The sequence below is a fragment of the Onychomys torridus genome, chromosome 5, assembly GCF_903995425.1.
Source record: "Onychomys torridus chromosome 5, mOncTor1.1, whole genome shotgun sequence".
Classification (NCBI taxonomy): Eukaryota; Metazoa; Chordata; class Mammalia; order Rodentia; family Cricetidae; genus Onychomys; species Onychomys torridus.
This window is the reverse complement of record NC_050447.1, coordinates 63,780,041-63,804,821: the sequence shown is the minus strand read 5'-3', so window position 1 is coordinate 63,804,821 and position 24,781 is coordinate 63,780,041. Positions and strand designations below refer to the sequence as shown.

Here is a 24,781-nt window from a genome sequence, read left to right as displayed (position 1 = left end):
ATGCTCATCTTTCTCTCCCTTTTGAGTAATATTCCAGCATGAGAATCTCCCCATAGTCTACTGAACACAGCAATGCCTTTGTGATGACTAATCTCATTGTCAGTTTGATGGGATTTAGAATCACCATGGAAACAAATCCTAGGGCATGTGAGTTGTGTGTTCGTGTGTCTTTCCAGATTAGGCTAATAAGTAAAAGTGGGTGGTATCATTTCCAGGGGCAGAAGTCCTGGTCTGCATTCAAAAGCTAGCTGGTCACCTTTGCTCATCACCCTCTGCTTCCTGATTATGGATGCAGTGTAATTAGCTGCTTCCAGCTCCTGCAGCCATGACTCCTCGCCATGATGGACTGTGCCCTCAAACTATGAGTCAAAGTAACTTCCTTAAGTTGCTTTTGTTGGGTATTCTGTTAGAGCAGAGAAAAAAAATACACTGTGTTTCATAACCCTTCTGCTAGGATGGCTTTTGCCTACTCTGAACTCCAGTCAAGGGTAATCTCATTCCTTTGCCTGGCTTTGAGGCAGGGGCCAGGATTCTCCCCAGTGGGCCCCATGTCAAAAGCCCAGAAGGACTAATCCATGTGGCAAAAAGCAATGTCTCTGGGTGATTGAAAACCTGCTTTGGTCATGTGGCTGATTGATGGTTCAGAGGAAGCTGCCCTCTGCTATTGGATTGGCAAGTGGATGCTCAAAGCAAAGCAAGGACAAAGTCAGCATTCCTTGCCAAGAACTCAGCATATGTCAGGAAAAACAAAACAAAACACAACACAACCCAACACTTCCTGGGTCAAAAGAGAGGCTTTGTAGCAGTGCTGAACCCAGAGATAAACCACAAAGCTGAATCACATGTGCACTGCACTTGTAGTTTTTTCTTTGTTTTGATGGTATTTTAGAGGCATTTTGGAAGGGTAGAGAGAAGTGGGTCAGGAGAAATGGTAAGATGCTATTGCCACAGAGGTGGGCAGTTGCTGGAGATGGTGGGAGATTTGAAAGTCCGTGGAGAGAGCTTATGAGTGCCAGAGTGCTGTGCCTCTCAGGACCCGGGTGGATGTGGAGGCCATGGATGTGTGGAATTAGCTCAGATGACAACGGTCACTAAGAGAAAAGGATCAGAGGGGAAACAAGGTGGTTTGTGTGTTTATTTCTAATGTTGGGCTTGAAGATCATTATTGATTCATACTTCTTTTCTCTTCCTCACTGTCCTGTCCTACCACCTTTGTGTTTTCTACTTGAAATCATTTCTTAAAGGTAAAAGGGAGCTTTTTGTTTTTCTGAAAGATAAAAATAAAGGCTGCCAATTAGTTCCCACCACTATGAGAATGTGGTTTGGGTAACCTGACCTCCTGGGACCTCAGTCTTCAGCTGTGTGAAGCCGGATGAGAAGATCTCCCCTTCGTGGCTGCAATGCTCAGAGCAGCAAAGGTAAAGCACACAAAAGCAGAGATCAGAAATTAGAGCTGTTATTACATTTAAACACACACACACACACACACACACACACACACACACACACACATGGGGCGGCGGGCCTTAGCACTCTGAATTGTAGATAATGATCTGAACTGAACCACAACATCAATAAACACTCCTTAGTCCACAGATAGCTCAGCTGTCTAAGCTATCTCCCTGCAAGCCACAGCCTTCAACAGGGTGGAGAGCATCCTGTCTCCAGGAGAGTTCATGTCTCTGACATGGAAGGAAGATCTCTGAACTTGGAATCAAAGAACTTAGGTCTTCCCTCAGGCTTTCCCACAATTCAGAGAGTACGAAGACATCAGTTTCTTCCTAATGACTCTACCAGCTCTCAAAGCATTTTGATCATGTTAAAAGATACTTATCACATCCTATAGTATTTTATTGTGCACACACACACACACACAAACAACACAAACAAGAATACCACTGACTATTAGGGCCCAGTCACTGATATGGGTTGGAGACAACCTGACATTACCTTTGGCTTTCTTATTGGAGTTGATGCTGAAGAGAAGGACTTCCAGGCAAAAGCCAGACTGTTTCTTTATCGGATGACTCACACTCTTGAGGTCCTTATGAGTCCCTTCTAAAGCTTAGTTAAGTGTTATCTAGCAGATCCCATGCTTGGTGAGTGATCCTAATCTCTCTCCTCACTCCCTGTAGATGGAAAAGGGAGAGGCAGAAAGGTGAAACCACTTTCTCAGGGCTGGCTGTGCTACAGACCAAAGAGCTTTTCCTTGAATCACCCACACAGCAAACGGCTCTTATCTCAAACTCTGTCCAGGTTCTTGGGAGCCTCTTCCTTTTCAGTATCTTTCATGTCACTTACACGGGCGTCAGGCGTCAGATAAGGTCTCATCTTAGACATCAGAGATAAAACAACGCTAATGTCTCCCAGTCCACAAATGTTTCTTATTCACCCACTGTTCCTGCAGCCACAAATTAGATCCCGAGTCAAAAGACAAACCACTCTGAAGGCACATTCCAAAGTACCAAAGCTCTGCTCATTGTGCACTGGAGGGCAACAGTCCTTGGGAACGGTGTACAGAGAGAAAGGAGGCTGTACCAGTTAGTCCCTGTGTGGGACTGTAGACATAAAGCACCAACACCTCCCGAGAGCTTAGCAGGAAGCCCAGACTGTATCTCCATGTGACTTGAATGTTCACCACCATGAGCAGCCCTGGCTTCACCTGTCACCCGCCATCAGTGGTAGTAATGTCTTACTGATGAAAAGGGCTGCCTGTCTTCCAAGTACGCTTCAACTATCAATATTCCCGTTTAACTCAAGGGACACAGAAGTACGTCAAGGCAAAATTAATTTTAGTGTTTTCTTTTTCTAAAAATGAGCATTGAAAATGAAGGGGATGCCTTTCTGCTTGAGGAGTGGAGTTGAAGCCATAAAACTATACAAAGGGGATGGCAATGAGGGGAAGAAGTACTAAGCTCATCTGTGTTCCTTAACCTCATTGCTAGTTGTGGAAGCCTCTTCCTGGGAACAGAAGGGAAGGAAGAGGAAAACAAAAATTACCTCCTTTCATGGCGATGCTCTGCCTCTGAAAGATTCTACAATATTCTCCAACATCACTGCCAGCTGGGGACCAAGTGTTCAAACATGAGCCTATGGGAGACTGGACCCCCACATTCAAACCACAACACACACCATTCTCCCCTACCTGTTCTGCGCTGCAGTCCAGAGGAAGGAGGCTTTGTGTCACTAGTACTTTCCAGAAAGTTACCCGAAGAAGTAAAAAAATCCCTACGTCTTTTATTCCAGTTGTTCAGGGATACCTGGAGATGCTAGACCTACATATAATCCCAAGGGTAGCTGCCTCATGGTAGTATTTCAGGGAGAGTGATGGACGAAGGGTTTGGGGAGAAGGGACCCCCCAGTATAGTGACTCTAACATAAGATGAGCAACGTGTTCAACACTGGAACAGTTTGGCATTGCTCTCCTAGGGCACGTCTCTGATCCAAACCCTTGAGATTATCAGGTTGATAACTGCTGGCTGCTTCCTGGCCCAGTGCCTACATGAAGGGTGTAAAAGCTGAAAGGCAAAGCCACCACATGGTCAACCTGGGGTCTGTGCTAGGAGTCTCCTAGGAACCCCATATTCCAAGAATTAAGGCAGAGGAAAACCTGGGAGCTGAATTTGGAAGACATGCTTTTGGGGTTTTCAGGAGATAAAACTGCCACATGATGTCATTTTAGACTGGTAATATATTTATGATTCCTTCTCTGAGCTGTGTACATGGAATTCTCCTTCATGACCCTTCTGAGAACCTTCTAGACAAATTATTTTTATTCTTTCTTGGCTGTTGTGCTGATGTTTCTTTTATGACACCAGAGTGAGAAGAGCTAAGAATAACCCAGATTATTCCTGTGGGATCAGAAAGAGCAAACCTCCATGACTGCCTTTCCCATGGACCCTTCTGCCTCAGGGCCTTTGGATCGTTTTTTTGGAACACGATTGGCAAGGCCTTTCAGGGGAGAGAATTATAAGCAATTCCAGGAAAGATTCTTTTAGGAAAGGAAAATCTGTGAGAGTACAAAGTTCTAGAACTTTCTCCATGTCCCCACATGACCTCCTTGGACACTGGACTAGTCCACAGGACTGTGGAAATTTCCATGGCCTTGTCTAGAAAAATGTCACCTTGTACTGAAGAATGCCTAGGGTGCTAAGTTACCCCAAAGATAAACTATCTGACCTTTTTCAAATTCTGTGCTTAAAGATTCCTTGGCTTGAGGTGTGTCACCAGATTCCAAAAGACATAAGATTAACCCTTGACTATTTGTGCTGAAGAACCCAAGAGTTGTGCGTTGATTTTGTTGTAGTGAAATTAGTTATAGAGAAATTATTTTTTAAAGGGTCTTATTTATTACTTTAATTTGTTTGTATGTATATGTGTTTGTATGAGTGTATACACACTTGTGTGTATACAAGCATATGCCTGAGCATTATTAAATCCATAAGATGCTATTAAGTGCTCCCCTGTCACTCTCTCTTTCTGAACCTGGACCTCATTCTTTCTCAGCTAGTCTGCAAGTCAGTAAATCCAAGCTGTCCTCCTGCTTGCACTACCCACCGGAGCTGGGGCTTGCAGGTATTTGTAGGAGCACCTGGCTTGCTGCATGGGTGCTGGGATCCAGACTCTGGTCCTAGTGATTGTGGAACACAATCAGGAGCAGCAGCTGGTCCATCCCTCCAGACCCCAACCCTGCAGGTTTATTTTATCTTATTTATTATGATTATCAATATTATTAGTATGTGTGGTATGTAAGAAAGATTGTTTCCAGAGAAGCTGTATGCACAGATTTGAAGTGATGTGATAAGTTTTGACAACTGTGCGCAAGCATATGATCAGCACCGAGCTCTTTTGGTTGTCTCCTTTGAGTTAATCTCTACCTACCCTAAGAAACCATTGGCCTAAGTTCTCTGTGTTCAAACTCTGTCTCTGTCTCTCTCCCTCTCTTTTTGATTTCATGTACGTGAAATCATACAATATGTCTAGCTCTTTGGTTCAATGTTGACTTTTTGAGATTTATCTATGTTATCTATGGTTTTAGAGATAAGGTCTTTCTAAGTAGCCCAGGCTGGTGCCTTAGCTTCTTGAGGTCTGGGATTATAGGTATTTACCATCATGCCCCACACTGGGAGGTTGTTAATCAGGCTGCTAGAAGTCATCATGGAAACCCCCCATGTGCCCATCACTTCACTGCCCTTAGACAAAGACCTTGGGGTAAAGTTGCCAGACCACAGCATAGGTCTATACTTCATTCTATTTGAGATATTTTCTTTAAATGTTTTAATATTTATTTTATGTTTTGAGTATTTTGCCTACATGAATGTATGTGTACCATATCCATCTCTGGTTTCACAGGGGTTAGAAGGCAGCATCATTTCCCCCTGGGAATGGAATTACAGAGAGTTGTGAACCACAGTATGTGTCCTAGAAATCAAATGTGGATGCTCTGCAAGAATACCAGCTCTTAATTGCTGAGCCATCTCTTCAGCCCGTTTTAAGTACCTTAATCCAGTGGTTTCTCAACCTTCCTAATGCTGCGACCCTTTAATACAGTTCCTCATGTTGTGGTGACCCCCAACCATAAAATTATTTTTGTTTCTACTTAGTAACTGTAATTCTGCTGCTGTTGTGACTCATAATGAAAATATTTTTGGAGATAAAGGTTTGCCCTGTAGTCAAAAGATTTCCTATGTCCTGCCTAGCCCATGGTCAGAATAAATCCAATTGGCTTATAAAATAATCACTCAGAGGCTTAATATTAATTACAAATTGTATGGCCTATGGCTAAGAATTCTCGCTAGCTAACTCTTTTTCATCTTAAATTAACCCATTTCTATTAATCTATGTTTTACCACATGGCTGTGGCATTACCAGTCTGTTGGCATGTTGCTCCTTGGGAGGTGGGCTGGCGTCTCCTCTGCCTTTCATCTTCCTGTCTCTCTCTTGGATTTCCTGCCTGGCTATAACCTGACTCATCATAGTCCAGAGAAGCTTCTTTATTAACCAATCATAGCAACACATATTCACAGCATACAGAAAGACCCCTCCATAGCATTGCCCAAAGGGTCGAGACCCACAGGTTGAGAACCACTGCCTTAAATAGTTTTTCCCAAATAATTTTATTTTGTGCCCTCACTGATATGTAAGAGAATACCAGCAGCTCTGGTCCTCCTCACATTTCTTGGGGTTTCTTCTTTTGATCCATCTCACCCATTCTAATGGGCAAATTATGATGGTTTTCAATTTGTGATTTATTTCTTTAAAAATATGTTTTATTTGTGTATCAAGTGCACAAGACCACATGAGTGGAGGCCAGGGAACAACTCAGGAGTGGGTTTTCTCCTTCCTCCACGGGTTCCATTGGACTGAATTCAGGTCATCAGGTTTAGGCATAAAACACACTTAACCTGCTGAGCTCTCTCAAGTGCCTTTATTATCTCCATAGCTTGTTGAGTGCCATAAGCATTTGTGATAATCATGTATTTTCTTCAGAAACTTGACTATTCAAGTGTTTGTTCATTTATTGGATCATTTGTCTCTTAGTGTTGTTATATAGGTCTTTATGTATTCTGGAAAGAAATATTGTCATATAAACATTATAAATATTTTTTCCTCACAGTTTACTGTTTCTTTTCCATTTTCTCATGGTCTTTGGATTAGCCAAAGGCATTTTGTTTTTCTTTTTCTTTTTAAAAATTTTAATTTGTGTGTTGGTGTGGGAGGGTGGAGTCATATCTTCTGGAGTGGGAGTTCCAAGTGGTTGTGAGTATTTGGTTCAGGGACTGGGAACAGATCATCGGTGCTCTGCAAGAGCAGCAAGCATTCTTAACTGCTGAGCCATCTTCCCAGCCCTATTTTTCTTTTATATTAGCACATGCTATGTCCTCAGAAACCTGTACCTACCGCCAACTTCTGAAGCTATTTTCCTTTTTTTCCTTTTAGAAGTATCACCGCTTTAATTTTATGGTTGCATGTGTGATAAATAAAGCTAGTATACAGTTCTTTATACATAAGAAAAAAATTAATTTTATCTGTGGAAGGAAGTTCTTTTCTCTCTACACATTTATCCACAGGACTTAAGAGTATTTTCCTTTCTTCATGAAATTGCTTTGGCAAATTGGGGATGGGGGGGGCAATTAAATGTGCATGAGTTTCCAGAACTTCTGTTGTATTGTGGTACTCATTCTCAACTTATAGCTTGCTGTCTTTACGACTAGTTTATTGATGGTCTGAGTCTCCAAACATACACTTCATTTTAGCATTATCCTAGACATTTGCAAGGAAATTTGAAAAACAACTTGCCAATTTTACTAAAAAGTCCGTTGGATGTTTTGATTGTAATTACACTGAACTGAAGGTAGACTGACATGGGTCTTTAAAAATCAGTATTCTGAGCCGGGCAGTGGTGGCGCACACCTTTAATCCCTGTACTCGGGAGGCAGAGGCAGGTGGATCTCTGTGAGTTCGAGGCCAGCCTGGTCTACAAAGTGAGTTCCAGGACAGCCTCCAAAGCTACAGAGAAACCCTGTCTCGAAAAAACAAAACAAACAAAACAAAAATCAGTATTGTAAGCCAGGCAGTGGTGATGCACACCTTTAATCCAGCACTCAGGAGCCAGAGGCAGGTGGTTCTGAGTTTGAGGTCAGCCTAGTCTACAAATCCAGTTCCAAGACAGCCAGGACTACACAGAGAAACCCTGCCTCAAAAAACCGAAGCCGGGATAATAATCAATCTTCCAATTTATAAACATTGTATGTTCCTCTATTTACTTCTCTTGAAATTTGTCTCAGCAATGTTACAGTTTCCAAGTCTGGTCTTAGAGGTTTGGGTGAAATTTTTTCATGAATATTTTATGGTTTTGATGTGTAAATTCAATTTATTATAGATTTTTGTCTACTTGATGACAAGTGGTTGGAGATCACCATGCCTGATGCCTCAAATGCCATTGTGTAGAATCCTTGGTACTTTCATGGGAAGAGGCATTTCAGCTGTGACTCATGCCCTTTCTCATGGGACTACTTTCTGGTAGTAACATAGTCACATCAGCTTTATTATGCTCATCTCTGTGTACATGTTCTTACTCTTTTACTCCCAGTTTCTTGTGGGTTTTATAGTTAAGACTGTTCCTGGATGGATAGCATGTAGTTGGGCACTGCTGTTTGCTGTAGTCTGAAAGTTCCTGTTTTAGAAACTTGTTGTTTTTGTTTAATAGCTGATAACAGCTTGACTTCACATTTGCCTTCTTGCTCTTTCCTGGTTGCCCCATTTGTATTTTTATTTCTTTATTCTTCATCTTAGCTACTCAAATACATATTTAATACATATTGGAGTATTCTGTTTAATTTAGTCTATTACCTTTTTATATATGCCCCCTGTAGTGTTTCGTTATTTGGTCGCTTTCCTAGGGTAGTAACTATGCATTCTTAATTTTCCATGCTCTGTTCAGTTCATATTGTACCATTTCGGACATACTTAAGAATAACTTAAAAAGCTAAAGGCCCATTAACCTCAACCTTCTTTCGACAGTTGTCATGTTTTACATTTACATAGGTGGTAAGATCTACCATGTAGGGACTAGCAAGATGCCTCAGTGATTAAGAATGAATACTGCTTTTCCAGAAGACCTGAGTTCAGTTCCTGGCACTCCATTATGCCACTCATAATCCACCTGTGACTCTAGATATCTGATACCCTCTTCTGGTCTCTAGGGGTATTGCACCCATGAGTGCTCCACCACCCCCAACAGACATAATTAAAATAAAGACCTACCACACAATATTATATATATATTGGTTTTTTGAGACAGGGTTTCTCTGTGTAGCTTTGTGCCTTTCCCGGAACTCACTCTGTAGCCCAGGCTGGCCTCGAACTCACAGAGATCCGCCTGGCTCTGCCTCCCGAGTGCTGGGATTAAAGGCGTGCGCCACCACCACCCGGCCTCAAAATTATATTTTTAAACCAATTCTTTCAAGGAAAAAGGCGGCATTTTCACATGCATATTTAGTTACTCATATCCTTCATTATTCCCGGTAGATTTCTATTTCTGGCTAGTGTAATTTCCCTGTGACTCGAAGTTTTGTCTTTAGCTTTTTTTTTTGTTTGTTTTGTTTTTTTCTCACTTTAATATGCAATGCAAGTGTGCTAGTGGGATTCTGTAAACTTTCTTTTACCTGAAAATGTGCTAATCCCACCTTCATTTTTAAGGGCGTCATGTCTAATCAGGATTCCGAGCTGATAAGACTGTCTGAAGGCTGGCTTTGTTAAACTGTTCTTTTCTGGCTCCTTTTGTTTCTGTGGCAAAGTCGGCCATCACCCATCACTCTTTCCACTTATATGTGTAACCTTTTCCTCTAGCTGCTTTAATACATTAGGGTTTTGGTGGCTTCACAATGAATGCACACTGATCTGCTTTTCTTGGGGTAGAGAGCATCTTGGATCTGTCTTTGGATTTCAGAAATGGGCATGCAAGATGGCTCTGCCTGTAAAGCTGCTTACCACTAAGCTGCCATCCACCGCATGTTTCATCCTTCCCAAACAGTTCTACCAAATGAGACCAAGCTTTCAAATATATGAACCTATGGGGGCCATTCTCATTCAAACCTCCATAAAAAGAGGACAGGGAAAGAGGGGGGGGTGGAGAAGAGGGAGAGAGAGAAGGAGACCAGGAAGGGGAGGGTGATAGAGAGGACACACTTCATTGCCTTCTACTTCCTGTCCTAGCCACATCCCTGGCTGACTGGCTGACTGTTGGGTGCTCTCACAGAGGGTGGTCTTTTCTCTGTTACTTTGCTGACCCACAGTCAATCTTCTCTGGTAATATGCTTACAGATATACCCAGAATTATGCTTTGAATTCTCTAGGCATCCATAAAAGCATCCAAACTGACACCTTGAACCAACCATCACGATAGACGGCAGTCTGGTATATACAGCAGGTGCTGGGATCAGCCTCAGTGCTCCCCCTCGATGGAGTGGCTCACCACTAGGACAGTCTCCTGCTTTCCCCACATTTCCTCTCCTTATTGTTACCCCATCTCTTGTGCTGTCTGTGGCATTTTCCTAGTCACCAAATCTCTTCAAGCGGAAGAACGTGTTGCAATGAAATGATTTTCTTAGATCGAGACCACATTTCCTCCTCAAGAGTTGGGTGTTGAGAGTTAGCTGTGGTGGTATGCACCTATAATCCCAGCACTTGGGAGTGGAAGCAGGATGATAGGAGTTCAAGGTCACCCTCAGCTACATAATGAACTTGAGGCCAGTTTTGGGCTACAAGAGAAGACCCTGTCTCAAAAACATTACATGTGGAAACACTGTCTCTGGTGTTCATGCTGGGACAGTAGGTCTGTCTCCAGAGCTTTGACTTCCTGTGGCCCACCCTCTCTTCTGTGTTTGCTAGGCATGCAGTATCTTCAGAGCAGAACTCTACTTACTTCTACTTCTTCCTCCTATGATGTGCATTCTATACTGAAGAAGAATGTGAGTGACCACTGCTATGGCATCTCTGACACAAAGTTATCTTTTTAGTTTTATTAGTATATATAAACACACATAATGGGTTTCATTAAGTCATTTCCACACCTGCATATAATGTATGCCATCATATTCACATGCATACCCACCACCCTCTGTGGTCCCACTTCCACTGCTCCTCTGCCTCTTCCCAGCTATTTATTTGCTCTTCTATGTTCTTCTCTTTCTTCGTGGTGAACCAATGAATTTAATTAGAGATACTTATAGGAAAATGGTCACAGGGTTATTTATAGGAATATAAGCAATGTATCAGTGGCTATATCACTCAGAAAAATGCCTCTCCTTCTATCAGCAATCATCAATTGCCTATATATCTTCAGTGGTGGGGCCTCACTGTGGAAGTCTATGGGAGTCCAGCTCCAACCTGCTCCCACCTTATGAAGGGTTCTTGGGTGGAGGAGAGAGAAATGAGGAAATATTAGGTAGAAAGATACACCTAGACAAATGAGGAGAAAGACAGAGACACAGAATAGCTTCAGGAGGGCCCTGGGTCAATACCCAGCTACCCAGAGGTTTGTTCAAAGGGCTTTTTATAATATGCCAAGGGGAGAGGCAAAAGACCTCCTCCTTGCAAGATCAAAGCACACCAAACAGCCAAGTGTAGACCTTTCCAAACACCTGGTAAACATCCCTGTGGCCAAATCATCCCCTTATGCAGCCCTGCTGGGTAAAGCAAGCTCAGATTCTCTTACCCTGAGTAAGGTCTCACTAGATAGCCTCTGTGAGCTCCCACATCTCATGAAGTCCCCCTACCCAGCAACTGTTAACTGCCTATAAATCATCGGGAAGGGGTGGAACTCCATGAGCCCCTCCCCTTTTTATGATGAAATGTTGACAGACACAATCTTGTGCAGGTAATGAGAGTTGCTGGGAGTTCAAGAGTGTACACCCAAGTCATACCGTGTTCTTCCCCACCCCCACCCTTTCCTCTCACTCTTACTTTGTTCCCTTCCACTTTTCAGCAACATTCCCAAGCCTAGGAGGGAGTGATCCAGATGTCACATTTAGAAACTGAGCATTCAACAGTATTTTATTCTCAGCACGTAGATCATTTATACATCTGGGCAGTGACCAACACCCACTTCAAGTGGAAGCATCTCTGTTACAAAGATTTCTAAGAAACTGTCTTAGTTAGGTTTGAAACACTGTGACTAAAAGCAATTTGGGGAGGAAAGGGTTTATTTGGCTTACGGCGTAGACTTCATCACTGAAGGAAGTCAGGGCAGGAGCTCAAACAGAATTCTGGAGACAGGAGCTGATGCAGAGGCCATGGAAGAGTGCTGCTTACTGGCTTGCTCCTCATGGCTCACTCAGCTTACTTACTTACAGCACCCAGAATCACCAGCCCAGGGGGCATCACCCATAATGGGCTGTGCCCTCCCTTATCAATCATCAATTAAGAAAGTGCCCTACAGGCCTGTATATGGTCTGATCTTAGCCTGATCTTATGGAGGCATTTTCTCAGTTGGGGTTCTCTCCTCTCAAATGACTCTATCCTGTGTCAAGTTGACATAAAAACCAGCCAGGACAGGAACCACTGTGTGAGCCTCGGTTCCTTTCCTGAGAAAGTGGCATGCATACCAATCCTTTAAATAGAAGGAAGAAATGTGTGAGCAAGCCACTGCAAGATCAAACTCACATCTCACTAGGGCCTGCTCCACTAACATTCTTCTTGTCTTTGCAGAGATGTGTGGGCATAACCCACCAGAGGTCGCCAATGCCACATTCAAAGCCCTTGCCTACAAGAATGGCACCATCCTCAACTGTGAATGCAAGAGAGGTTTCCGACGAACAAAGGAGTTGGTCTATATGGCTTGTTCAGAGAACTCCTGGAGCAGCAGCTGTCAATGTACAAGCAACTGTAAGTGTCCCTTTGTAGCCTCAAAGGGACAGGAACCAGGGCAGGAGGAGACAGTCAAGCTTCCATGAACTCAGACCAACATAAAGTAGTGGTAGACAAATCTGTGAGTAACTGATTTTAGAGGCTTCTGTGACAGTCACTCACTTAACATTATTTCAGGAGTGTCTACTCATTCTGAGAACGAGGCTTGCTAAGCCCAAGTCAATCTGATTGAGCCCATGACTTTGTTGTTGGTCTCTATCCTTTTATCCTTGAGTTCAGCATGCTCCTTCACACAGCCTGTCTCTGTACTCAGTTTCTTCCCCATTCTGGGGGGGTGAGACTGTAGAAAAGTGTCAGTTTTACATAACATATATAATATAAAATATATTATATGTATTTATAAAAATATAAAATTTATATATGGTATATTATATATCTAAAAAATTTTCATTGCATATATCCATTGCACATAGTAACTGTATTACATAACCCCTCTCTCTCCTCTATTCCCCTCTCATTAGACACTTTTGGTTTCCTTGGACAATTTTCTTGTACTTTTGGGTCATATAGACATACTTAATTTTAGGTACCTATTGAAAATAGTAACTACAAATGAAAGGAAACAAGATATTTCTCTTTCTGAGGCTAGCTTAATTTGCTTAATATTATTATCTCTAGTTACACCCATTTTCCTCTTTATGGCTGGAAACTTCCCATCATGCAACTGAGCTCAGAGTGGTGGCACATGCCTTTAATCCCAGCACTCAGCAGTCAGAAGCAGGTGGGTCTCTGTGACTTTGAAGACAGCCTGGTCTATATATAGTGAGCTCCAGGCCAATCGGGACTGCATAGTGAGACCTTGACTGTAATGTGTGTGTATGTGTTTATGTATGAATATAGGCATGTATTAAAGAAAAATTCCATATATGCCACATTTGCTTTAATTATTCCTCTGTTGTTGGACACCTAGGTGGGTCCCATAATTTATCTTTTCTGTCATTTATCTTTATTTATTTATTTAGTTAGTTATTTAGTTATTTATTTAGAGGCGGGGTTTCTCTGTTTAGCTTTGGAGCCTTTCCTGGAACTCACTCTGTAGCATAGGCTGGCCTTGAACTCAGAGATCCGCTTGCCTCTGCCTCCCAAGTGCTGGGATTAAAGGCGTGAGCCACCACCACCCGGCTTGTCTTTATTTCTTAACCCTAAGGATGGAGTGGGTCATGAGCCCAACCATGTGTGGAGGGCTGAGTTTAAAGATGGCTGCTCTATTGAAGTGCCTGGTTAACTCACTTTGCGGCAGATCTCCCCTTGTGCTAAGCTGGAGTTCTGATGCCTTCTCACTGAGGTGCTCATCTGCAACTTCTCGTCATAGCTGGTGTCTTCTTACCATTGCCTTAAAAGCACATTTCTCCCGTTTGAATAGCTTTGAACTACTGCAGGGGAATGAAGGAATTAGTGCGGGCTGTGGAGTTAGACCACTCCCACCTGCAGTGTGCAACGCTAGCAGCACTGATAACAAGGAGAGACCCATTTTGATCATGTTCCAGTCACGTGTACACAAGGGATTTTCCAGTAGGAGAATCTCACGTTTCTTCTAGGAATGTGTTGAATCCATTGTCCATCTGCACATGAATGTGAATGTGCGTCTGAGAGGTCAGTGCTAAGGAGAGGGGTGCAGGACCCATCCAAGGGAGGGCTTGTTTGTTCAGCATCACAAACCCAGCACTCAGCTATTCATTCCTGGACGCCAGAGAGACGACCTGGGTTGTGAACGGATGCATGAACAGCTTTTTTTCTATTCTGAGCATTTTGCAAACTTATTTGCCTCATTCCTCCCATATTCTCTAGCCCATCGCAACTCAAGAAAGCAAGTTACACCTAAACCTGAAGACCAGAAAGAGCGATCAACCACAGAAATGCAGAATTCAACACCATCTGTGCACCAAGGGAACCTTCCAGGTAACAGATGCACATCTCAACACCCTTCCTCTAGCTGGCTCCTGGGAGCTGACCTTTGGTTACACGGAAAGGAGGAGCCAAAGGAGGGAGATCAGTCCTGTTCTCCACAGGCAGGAGCAGCTCCTCCTCCTTCTCTCAGAACACCATGCAGATGACAACATTGCCTAATGTTGGCAGACTCACTGCTCAGCATTTCAAACTCTCTTTCTGAAGGTAACAGACTATGGCATGGGAGCATAAAATTCAAGTGCAGTTCAGTTCAGTTCAGAAGCATGTGTTGGTAATAACTGTGAGCCAGGCAATGCCCACAGAAGTAACACATTGAAAAAGCAATAGTCCCTGCCCTCAAAAAGTCCTCCTATTTTCTCTTAAGTGCAAGACAACTAACTTCAAGCAAAACCATTGATAACAATTTGTTTCTTATAGAACAGGGTTATAAAATAGAAGCCACAGTGAGGTGTGGGTGAGTGGGCATTATGTCTGCCCATACCTTTCCCAAATGAAATAATAATACACAAATTAAGCCACCATGCAGGAACAGAGTATGCTGGGGTCACTTGAGAGTTGCAGGGACCGGTTGGCCATATGAAGACCCCATAATCTTATGAGAAAGCTATAACTTTACAAAGAACGTCCTTGGATCATGTATAATCTCATTTGGACCCCACAACCAAGTGAATCACCTGAGACACAGGGAAGTTGAGCAATTTAGCTAAAGTCACATCATAGGATGAAAGTAAGACCTCTGGTCTCCTAGATTAGATAAGGGATCTTTCTAACGAGGGCTTTTTTTTTTTAAACTATTTAAAAACTATTCATAGTATCCAATAATGGGAGGCATTATTGCGATTTGATGTTTTTAGTCCCTTTCCTCCTCCAGCTCCATCCTGAAATTCTGTTTCCAAATACCTTTAATGTTTGCTCTCCTGTTAACCAGTGCCAACCTCTACAGTTATTGGAAGGTCAATGTTTGTTGTTACTCAAGATACAGTCAGCTGAACTGGACATTATTGTACATGCCTGTTATCCTGGCATTTGGGGACCAGAAGCAGGAGGATCAGAAGTTCAAAGCCAACCTGAACTGTATGATACCCTCCTCACCCCCAAACAACAAAGAGAGAGAACCAGCTGTTTCTAGCTGAGGGATGTTTCATAAATTGTCATAGTTTTGTATTTCTGTCTTAAAGAAACAAATTAAATTCAAACAGGTTCTGTCAATTATGAGGTTTCCTGACCTTCAAATAATATTTTGTTCTGAGACTAAAACATAGTTCCAGTTCTGTTATGCAAAGTGCAATATTGTTAGGAACACTCAGCTTCCTACTGGGGTGGAAGGCTTGTAAGTGTTTCTGTTGGAGATCGTTTTGAAAATCTGGCAAGTTCCAAACCTATGAGTAATTTCATGATCCAGAGTTAGACAGTCTATATAGTTCCATCTGATCAGACCGAGGGTAGTGGGTAGGGAGTTCCAGACTAAATTAGAACAGGCCATGATCTCGGAGGCCAAAGTTCAGCCAAGCCTCAGTCAGTCCAGTGAATGTAAAGTTGCTGGGCACAGGGGATCTTTAGAAGGCCTGACATGGTCAGTGTGGCTCAAGTTTCAGATGTGGTTTAATTAAGATCATGATTCATTTCTCTGAGATTCTCTCAGTGTCTTCCTTCCTCCAGACATAAGTCTTATCCTCAGTCAGCTCAGCAAAGTCCAAGAATGATTGCCAACTGCCACTCAAATTTCTGCCTCCTCACTTATTCCGTGGACAGTGCCCTGTCCTGTTGCTACCTCCAGCGGAGCCCCCTCTTACACCTGTCTACTTCTCAAAACCCTCAGTGTCTTTACAGCATCAATCAAATGAAGATCCCATTTCCCTGCGCCCCTGGCAAGCATCCACTCTTCACCTGCAATAGCCACTTTCTGTCCACCTATGTCTTTCTCACCTAATCAACTATCTGACCCTTGCAGGAGTGACAGAGCACTGTGTGACTTTTCCTGGGGAGACATGAACAAGCATCTGTTCACCAGATGTTGCCAGAGCACTGACAACAACCAAAGAAACTTTTCTATCCAAGTGTCACGAAATAAACAATCAATTTATTGGGCTTACTCTTGGGAGCATGGATGACGCAAACATAGCTGCATCACCAAAAACCCACGCCAGTATGGATGACAACCCATGAAAGCTGCATCCTGGAGATCCCTGCAGGACGGGGAAAGAGCTCCAACAATTTGAGAGTCCCCTAAGTCATTGTTACTACTTATGTAACTTTGCACAGGGGGGTTGGTGAGTTTCAGGAACTTCCTGAGACCTGTGTGTTTTGTTTATTTTTATGAGTCCTAAGGAGCCTCCTTCCAAGAGGGAATATTTCAACTCACAGGAAATAGTTGCACAACACTGGGTTCTATGCCTTCTTACAATGCCTACATTCCTGCCTCCAGGACGCTCTCAAGAGTTGCAGCTTCAGCTAGAGAGTGGAACAAAAGAATAAGAACCAAGGTCCAATTTCTAGCGACTAGAGTCACTCTGGGTACAAGAAGCAACCTAGAGGTACTCACTACGCCGTCCCAAACTTGCCTTCAGAATTATTTTCCTCTTCCAGGTCACTGTGGGGAGCCCCCTCCATGGGAACACGAAGATACCAAGAGAATCTATCATTTCGTGGTAGGACAGAGAGTTCACTATGAGTGTATTCAAGGATACAAGGCCCTACAGAGAGGTCCCGCCACAAGCATCTGCAAACTGATCTGTGGGAAGAAGGGGTGGACTCAGCCCCAGCTCACATGTGTACATGAAAGAGAATACCATCAGTTTCTGGGTAGGTTATTCCTTTCTTATGCCCATCCCATTCTTTTCTCCATCTGGACCAAAGACTCCTCTCTGCCATGGGACCTTGGGAAAGCCACTTGACCCTCTAGGTCTCATCTTTTAAAACAGAACAGACCAACACTGAGGTCCCCTCATCTCTGCTCTACACATAGGTATTTAGAGGCAGAGAAATAGTAATCTGTCTAGTGTTGCAATGCAGCACACAGGATGCTTTCTTATTGTAATAATGCCATCCTGTGTCTAGCTGATCCTGAACTTCCACAGTTTCTGCCCAACTACCAAGACATCCCATAGTTCATGAGGACAAGTCCAGCTCTTCGCCTGCATGCTTCTTCCTTTCACTTGTGTTTAATGTAGGTGTGTCATTGTACAGTGCTCCATTGTCATTACACTCCCTGTAAAGGTCCTCCCTGATCTTTGATTAAAAAAAAAATATATATATATATGTGTGTGTGTGTGTGTGTGTGTGTGTGTGTGTGTGTGTGTGAAGTGGTTTGCTTTAGCATGTATGCTCACATACACACTCCTGCTCACATACAACCTGCCTGTGTTGAGATCTTCTGCCATATTTGTTTGAAATCTTACTACTTCCATAATCAAAAGTTACTCACATTCATTCATGAATTTTCCTAGTTTCTTTACCATTTGTCTACTACCATCTGTCACATTCTGTGACTTCCTCCAGGGTCTTCTTGGGATGTGATGTCTTTCTCATCACTCACTTCCAATGAGTCACCCTCATGGCCAGGGCATGCCAATAGTTTTCTTTGTAGGAGATGGAATGGCAAGTCCCTAGGTGTCTGTGATAAAATGCTGTGACCAAAAGCAACTTGGGGAAGAAAGGGTTTATTTGACTTATACTTCCACACATCACTGTTCATCACTGAAGGAAGTCAGAACAGAACTCAATCAGGGAAGGAACCTGGAGGCAGGAACTGATACAGAGACTATGGAGGAATGCTGCTTACTGGCTGGATCAGCCTACTTTCTTATAGAAGGACCACCAGTCCAGAGGTGGCATCACCAGTGATGGGCTGGGCCCTCCCCCATCAATCATTATTTAAGAAAATGATCTACAGGCTTGCCTACAGCCCAATCTTATGGCAGCATTTTCTCAACTGAAGCTCCCTCTTCTTCAATGAGTCTAGCCTATGTGAAGTTGACATAAAACTAGCCAGCACATTCTTTTATGAGAAATCCACAGAGTCTGCTTAGAGTGAAGGAATTTATTAGGGAGGAAAACTCCCTACAGCATGGGAGACTTAACATAGGGTCCTGAAAGGCCGAGTCTGTCTCAGCATCCAAGCCCAAGAGAGAGAAGAGGTAGTGGCATATGTACCTCTCAGGTCTTAAGGGTATCCCTGAGCCACGCCCCCGGGCAGGTACTTCAAGGTCATAGGTAGTAGGACAGTTACCTGCTACCTCTCTAGAATTGGTGCTTCAAGATCATAGACAAAACAGCTACTCAGTACAACACTGAGTCATTGATCACAAAGGGACTGCAAAAGCTAAATTTGGTGGTGGTGGTGGGGTATTGTGATTTTGACTCATTTCCAAGTCAAAGGTGAAAACCAGGGTTGAGTAGGAAGCCTGGAGAGAAAGGCTTGCTCACAGTTCCATAGATAGTCACTGTCAGGGTTAGAATTCCCCCTTATGTGCTCTACTATGGCCCTTTAGCTGCTTCCAGTGCCCCTGATGTGGAACTGTGTCCCTAAGACATGTCCAAACAAGGTGTCATGCCTTAGCAGGTGTATCTGGGGCCAGTGGCAGGTGGCAGGTGGAGGGAGGAATTAGAGTCTCATATATCCATCCTGGGTTCCAAATTCATTGCTTTTTCTCTTCTGCAGCCAGTGAAGAATCTCAAGGAAGCAGAGATCCTTTTCCTGAGAGTGAGAGTGAGACTTCCTGTCCCATCACCACCACAGGTATGGAGAGAGCTTCTGAGAACAGACATTTGGCCACCAAGCAAGGGCAGACAGTGCTTTGCAAGCTCCCCCAGCAACGAATACGATGAGGAAGGGAAGCTGGCCCTAGCTGCCTTCCTCTCCTCCAAAGCAAGAACATGGCCATAGCAACATAATCAACCCAAAACAGACTGGGAAGATGGCTTGATAAGGTGTTTGTCATGCAAAGCATAAGGACCTGAGTTTGATCCCCCAGAAACCATGCTCAAATCTGGCGGTGTTTGGCTATAATCTCAGCACTGGGGAGGCAGAGACATAGGATCTCTGGGGCTTGCTGGCCATCATCTAGTTTAGCAGAACCAATTAGCTTTAGGTTCAGTAAGAGACCCTGTCTCAAAAAATAAGGTGATTAATTAAGAGACATCTGATGCTGACTGTTGGCCTCCATAGGTACATGTGCATGGGCGCTTGTACACACATGAGCACACATATACATAAATGTGTACACCCTCTCTACATAAACCAACAATCTAAAGGAAGCGTCAGGAGAAATCACATGACTGAGACTGAGGTTTCCAGACAGATCCTGCTCACCAGGCCCCTCATATCCCTTCCCCCAACCGAGTGATGAATTCACTGCGAAGCCCCTCCTCTTCCGGCCTCATGCGGTCCTGTGCTTGCTATAAACTGAGTGTCTGCTTGTCTCTCTTTCCGACAGACTTCCAACTGCTGACAGAAGCAGCTACAACTATGGAGACATTCATACTCACAACAGAGTATCAGATAGCAGGTAGGTCGGACCGCTTCATTTATGGACCAATTGTGCAGCATGCCAAGACATAGGCAGTCTGACTTGTGGAAATGATCCCTCCTTTCATTACTGTTTATAAGGGGAAAAGATGACTATAGATTTGAACATTGCTCAAAATCCCGTCGATCAGCTGTGGTATACTGGGAGTCGGATTAGCTACCTTTTGAATTGCTCTGATCAAATGTCTGATGATACAAACTGGAGGAAAGAAGGGTTTGTTCTGACTCCCAGTTCCAGGATCCAGTCCGTCACCATGGGGGTGCATGGCCGAGGAGAGGGAGCAAGCTGGTCACATTGCATCTACAGTTAAGAAACAGAGAAAGGCTGGCTATAGTGGTGCAAGCCTTTAATCCCAGCACTTGGAAAGCAGAGGCAGGTGGATCTCTGCAAGCTTGAGGCAGGCCTGGTCTTCATAGTAAGTTCCAGAACAGTCAGAACCACACAATGAGACCCTGTCTCAAAAAGTAAAAATAGGAGGGGGGGGGGGGGAGAAATGCTTTGTTCAGTCCACTTTTTCCCCCTTTTCATAGAGCCTAGTATCTCAGCCCATGGAACGGCACTGCCCACTTTTAGAGTGGTCTCCCTACCTCAGTTAACCTAGTCTAGACAATCTCTCACAGACATGCCCAGAGTTTTCTCTAAAGTGACTCTAGGTCCTGACAGTCTATACAAACCAAGAGCCTAACAAGAGTTCCTCCCACATACATCTTCAAGAACAGTGCCCCCCAAACTTTAGTGAGGGACAAAGCCAGGACCCAGGGAGAGAAAAAAAAAATGTCCATAAACACCTTAAAAACAGGCTTTAAAGCTACATCTGCCTGGACCACTGGGGAAAAAATGGCGGATTCTGTAACGTTCACAAGTCAGCATTTGGGAAGTGCAAGCACCTCCAGGAAATATCAGTGTGTTTAGGATTTCTCATCTTGTTCCAACATTTCCTTCATGGAAGAAGCTGCTGGTGCAGGCTGCCTCTGGGACTTCCTTAAGTTTCAGTTGCACTCCATTCCAGAGGGCAAGTGCCAGACCCTTTGCTGTGCAAAGAAGAAGCTGTAGGACCCAGCTGTGCAGGAGCTCCATGCTCACCTAGGGAATTTTCTCACCTGCCCTATGGACCCAGCTCCTTTGCGCCAGCCCCCCCCCCCAACCCGTCCCCCCCACCACCACCACCCCGCCCCCAAAGCATGGCCCCAGTGCTCAACCTGAACTCCCTCTCTTTGCACAGTGGCCAGCTGCGTCTTCCTGCTCATCAGCATCCTTCTTCTGAGTGGGCTCACCTGGCAACGCAGATGGTGAGTCCAACATCAAAAGGCCTTGTACCCCCAACATCGGGTCCCTGGCCTGGCAAACATGAACACTTCCCGGAGAGCCTGAACTTAACGGACAGGCTGGGGAGATAACTCCCTCAGTCTGGTGCTTACCATGCAAGCACGAGCACTTGAGTTCCAGCACCCGAAGCTCTGTAAAACAAAAAAACAAACAAATCCAAACAGAAGCTGGATGTGATGGCACTACCTGCCTGAGGAGGCAGGCAGAAGTGGAGCCCTCAGACTCTTTGGCCACCTAGCCTACTGAAACTGGTGAAGTCTAGGTTCATTAAAAAAATAATAATAATGTGAATGGTCTAAGGAACAATACTCAAGGTTGACCTCTGGCCTCCACATACACATTTACTCCCCCCTCCACACACACACATACCCATACATACATACTTGCACAGGGCAGGGGAGGGAGGGAGAGAGAAAGAGAGGGAGAGGGATGGGGGAGAGGACTTGGCATGCTGGCACATACCTTTAATCCCTACACTCAAGATCTGGAGGCAGGAAGTTCATGAGTTTGAGTTTAAGAGCAGTCTGGGCTGCATAGAAAATAACATGTCAGCCTCAGGTACATAGTGAGACATATGTCAAAATAAATAAAGTGCCTAGGGGTGTAGCTCAGTTGGTAGAGTGAGTACCTAAGGATGTTCACAAAGCCCAGGCTTGAGCTCAGCATCCTAAGAAGTCAAGTATAGTGGCATACACCTACAATCCCAGCACTCAGGGGGCAGAAGCAAGGAAGTCAAGGCATCAGTCCTGGGCTACATGAGATCTTATATCAAAAAAACAAACTAAATAATTCTTTTTAAAAAGGTAAGAACGTAAAACCATCTTGAGAAAGCCAATCCGTCCTCAGTAGAGTCAGCTGGATAAGCTATGCTGTTCCTGTCCTGGTTTCATTTCCTGTGGGTATGATAAAAACTCAGACAGAAGCAGTTCAAGGGAGAAAGGTTTATTTGACTCACAGTTCTGGGTTGCAGTCCACCATTGTGTGGGAACTAAGGAACTTGAAGCAGTTACTCATATCACACCCACAATCAAAAGCAGAGAGCAATAAGTTAATGCATGCACACTTGGGCCCAGCTCACTTTCTCTTTTTTATACAGTATGGGACCTAACCCCATGGGTTTAGGCTGGGCTTTCCACATCAATTAACATAATGAAGACAATCCCCTGCAGACACGCCCACAGGGAACTTGATCTGGGTAACCCCTCTTTGAGCAATTCCCTTCCGGCAACTTTAGATTGTGTTAAATTGACAATTAAAACCAACCCTCACAGTCCCAAATGTGAAGGGCGTCTCCTTCCTGCCAAAGCAGGTTCTGGCCAACCCAGATATTCTTAAATCCTTTAATAACATAGCCGTAAGGTGGGTGGGTGGAAATCCAATTCCTTCCATTCTTGTGTTGTTCATCTGCCATGCTCCTAATTTTCCTCAGGTGAATCAGGAAGTAGAAATCAGTGCAGCCCAAATGAGGAGAACCCCAATGGTTGCTGCACTAGGAATTATTCATAGTCCTGGCAATCTATCCATTTCCTTAAGGTGTTCTCTTGGGGTTCTGGGATGAAGCATAATATCATATGCCTGACAGTTTAGGGGGCTCAGTACTTGAGAGATCATCCCCCTGCTCAGGGTGAGCATCTACCTGGCAATAGCCTTTTTATTTGGTAGCTTGAAGACCCAAACACTCAGAACCAGAGGATAGGCTCCTTGTGAGCCATAAAGCATAGTTTATAATGGGAAGTAAGGAAGTGCCTAAAACTACAGGAATTCCCAAGACTCTCCATTAGGGAGACTGCAATATAATTTCAATATAACCCCTCTGATCAAAGAACTTGATTAAAAAACAAAAAAACCCAAAAACAAAAACCATACCTGGGGAGGGGGGGTAATTGTGGAACATACCTGAAATCCCAGCACCGAGGAGTCCAGCTTGGGGCTACATAACAGGACCCTGTCTCTGACTCACATTTGCACCCCCATATGGACACATAATTAAAAATAAAATAAAAATTTTGCCAGGCGGTGGTGGCGCACGCCTTTAATCCCAGCACTCAGGAGGCAGAGCCAGGCGGATCTCTGTGAGTTCGAGGCCAGCCTGGTCTCCAAAGCGAGTTCCAGGAAGGGTGCAAAGCTACACAGAGAAACCCTGTCTCGAAAAACAAAAACAAAAACAAAAATTTTAACAAAAATTCTACTTTCTAAGAGGCTAATTTCACCTTGTGGGCAATTGGAAATCCTACCTCAGAATTACTGCAAAATCTGATCTTTGCCAGAGGTGTTCTGGCTGTTTTAGAACAATTACTAGGAGCTAGGAGTGTGCAATGAGAGACCCTGTCTCAAAAATATCAGAGTAGATGGCTCCTGGGGAATGACACCCAAAATTGTCCTCTGGCCTCCACATGCAACACACACACACACACACACACACACACACACACACACACAGAGTTCTTTAGTTGTATTAACCATATTTCAAGTTTTCACTACCAACATATGTCTGTTTAGTAGACAACAAAAGTACAAAGGATGTCCATCATTGCAGAAAACCTATGGGCAATCACTAGCTAGGAACAAGGTCTTTCAATTCATACAAATCACTCAGTACGCTTAATTGCTACTATTATTCCAGTTCAGCAGTTATTATTCCACAGAACTAAAGGAAGGAAGGAAGATAGACCATCCACAACTGTTGGATGTTGCACTGTGGACCACAGACAAACACACCTTGTACCAACTCTTGGGAACTTATAGACTAGTAGACAGGAAGAGACAAAAACCAAAATTTTGGGGGGCTGGAGAGATGGCTCAGTGGTTAAGAGCACCAACTGCTCTTCCAGAGGTCCTGAATTCAATTCCCAGCAACCACATGGTGGCTCACCACCACTTATAATGAGATCTGGTGCCCTCTTCTGGCCTGCAGGGATACATGCAGTCAGAATATTGTATACATAATAAATAAATAAATCTTAAAAAACTGAAATTTTTTGTGGTGAAATGTCAAGTTAGGGTCTCAGCCACCAAGCACAGCCCATTAGGACATCCACCTCCACAGACCCCACTCAGTCTCTGTATCTGTACCATCCAGCCTGGAGTTAGCTGGGATATGGGAGGGCTTCTGTAAGTTCTTTCTCAAAATGGTGAGTTGTGTTATCAATGCACAGAAGAGACTAAGTGGACAGTCAGTTTTGGCCTCTGGAGGGATGGGGAAGCCTTGCAGCTAGGTTTCATCAGGTAGGAAGGGAGCAAGATTCTGAGGTAGAATTCAAATTTAGAATCTCAGCGTTAAAATGGATGGTTCAGTTCACACGTGTTTGGGTGGGAACCATGTTGTACTATGACACGTGTGGCTGTGACTGAGTTTATCTTCCAGGAAGAAGAGTAGAAGAAGCATCTAGAAAACTTAGAGCAGTCGGAGGCCAAGAGAAGCTGATGGGAATCATGAAGCTCAAGCAAAATCAAAGAAGTCAAACACTCACTCAACAGGTGTCTCCTGTTGATCCCTTGGGTTCTGGAAAGTTCTGAAGTCACAGTACATAACAGCATGTCCATCACTAACCTGGACTTTGCCACTGAAAAATGGGATCTGACTAACCATT

The 24,781-nt window shown here is 43.9% G+C and overlaps 1 protein-coding gene across 1 annotated transcript; it reads left to right on the top strand.

Moving 5' to 3' along the window:
- Positions 1–1,372: 1,372 nt before the first annotated feature.
- Il2ra (interleukin 2 receptor subunit alpha) lies at positions 1,373–24,580 on the top strand. The gene is made up of 8 exons (XM_036188874.1): positions 1,373–1,418; positions 12,211–12,387; positions 14,218–14,328; positions 16,924–17,139; positions 18,998–19,075; positions 19,773–19,844; positions 21,088–21,154; positions 24,556–24,580. Exons 1-8 carry the CDS (start codon positions 1,373–1,375, stop codon positions 24,578–24,580), a joined length of 792 nt encoding a protein of 263 aa, XP_036044767.1.
- Positions 24,581–24,781: the final 201 nt, after the last annotated feature.

Bases quoted from the DNA above. Each gene is read 5' to 3' on its own strand.
- Il2ra (XM_036188874.1), top strand. From the start codon at position 1,373: ATGAGAAGATCTCCCCTTCGTGGCTGCAATGCTCAGAGCAGCAAAG. The intron at 19,076-19,772 runs GTATGGAGAGAG...TCTTTCCGACAG, and splicing joins CTGTCCCATCACCACCACAG to ACTTCCAACTGCTGACAGAA. The intron at 21,155-24,555 runs GTGAGTCCAACA...TTTATCTTCCAG, and splicing joins CTCACCTGGCAACGCAGATG to GAAGAAGAGTAGAAGAAGCA.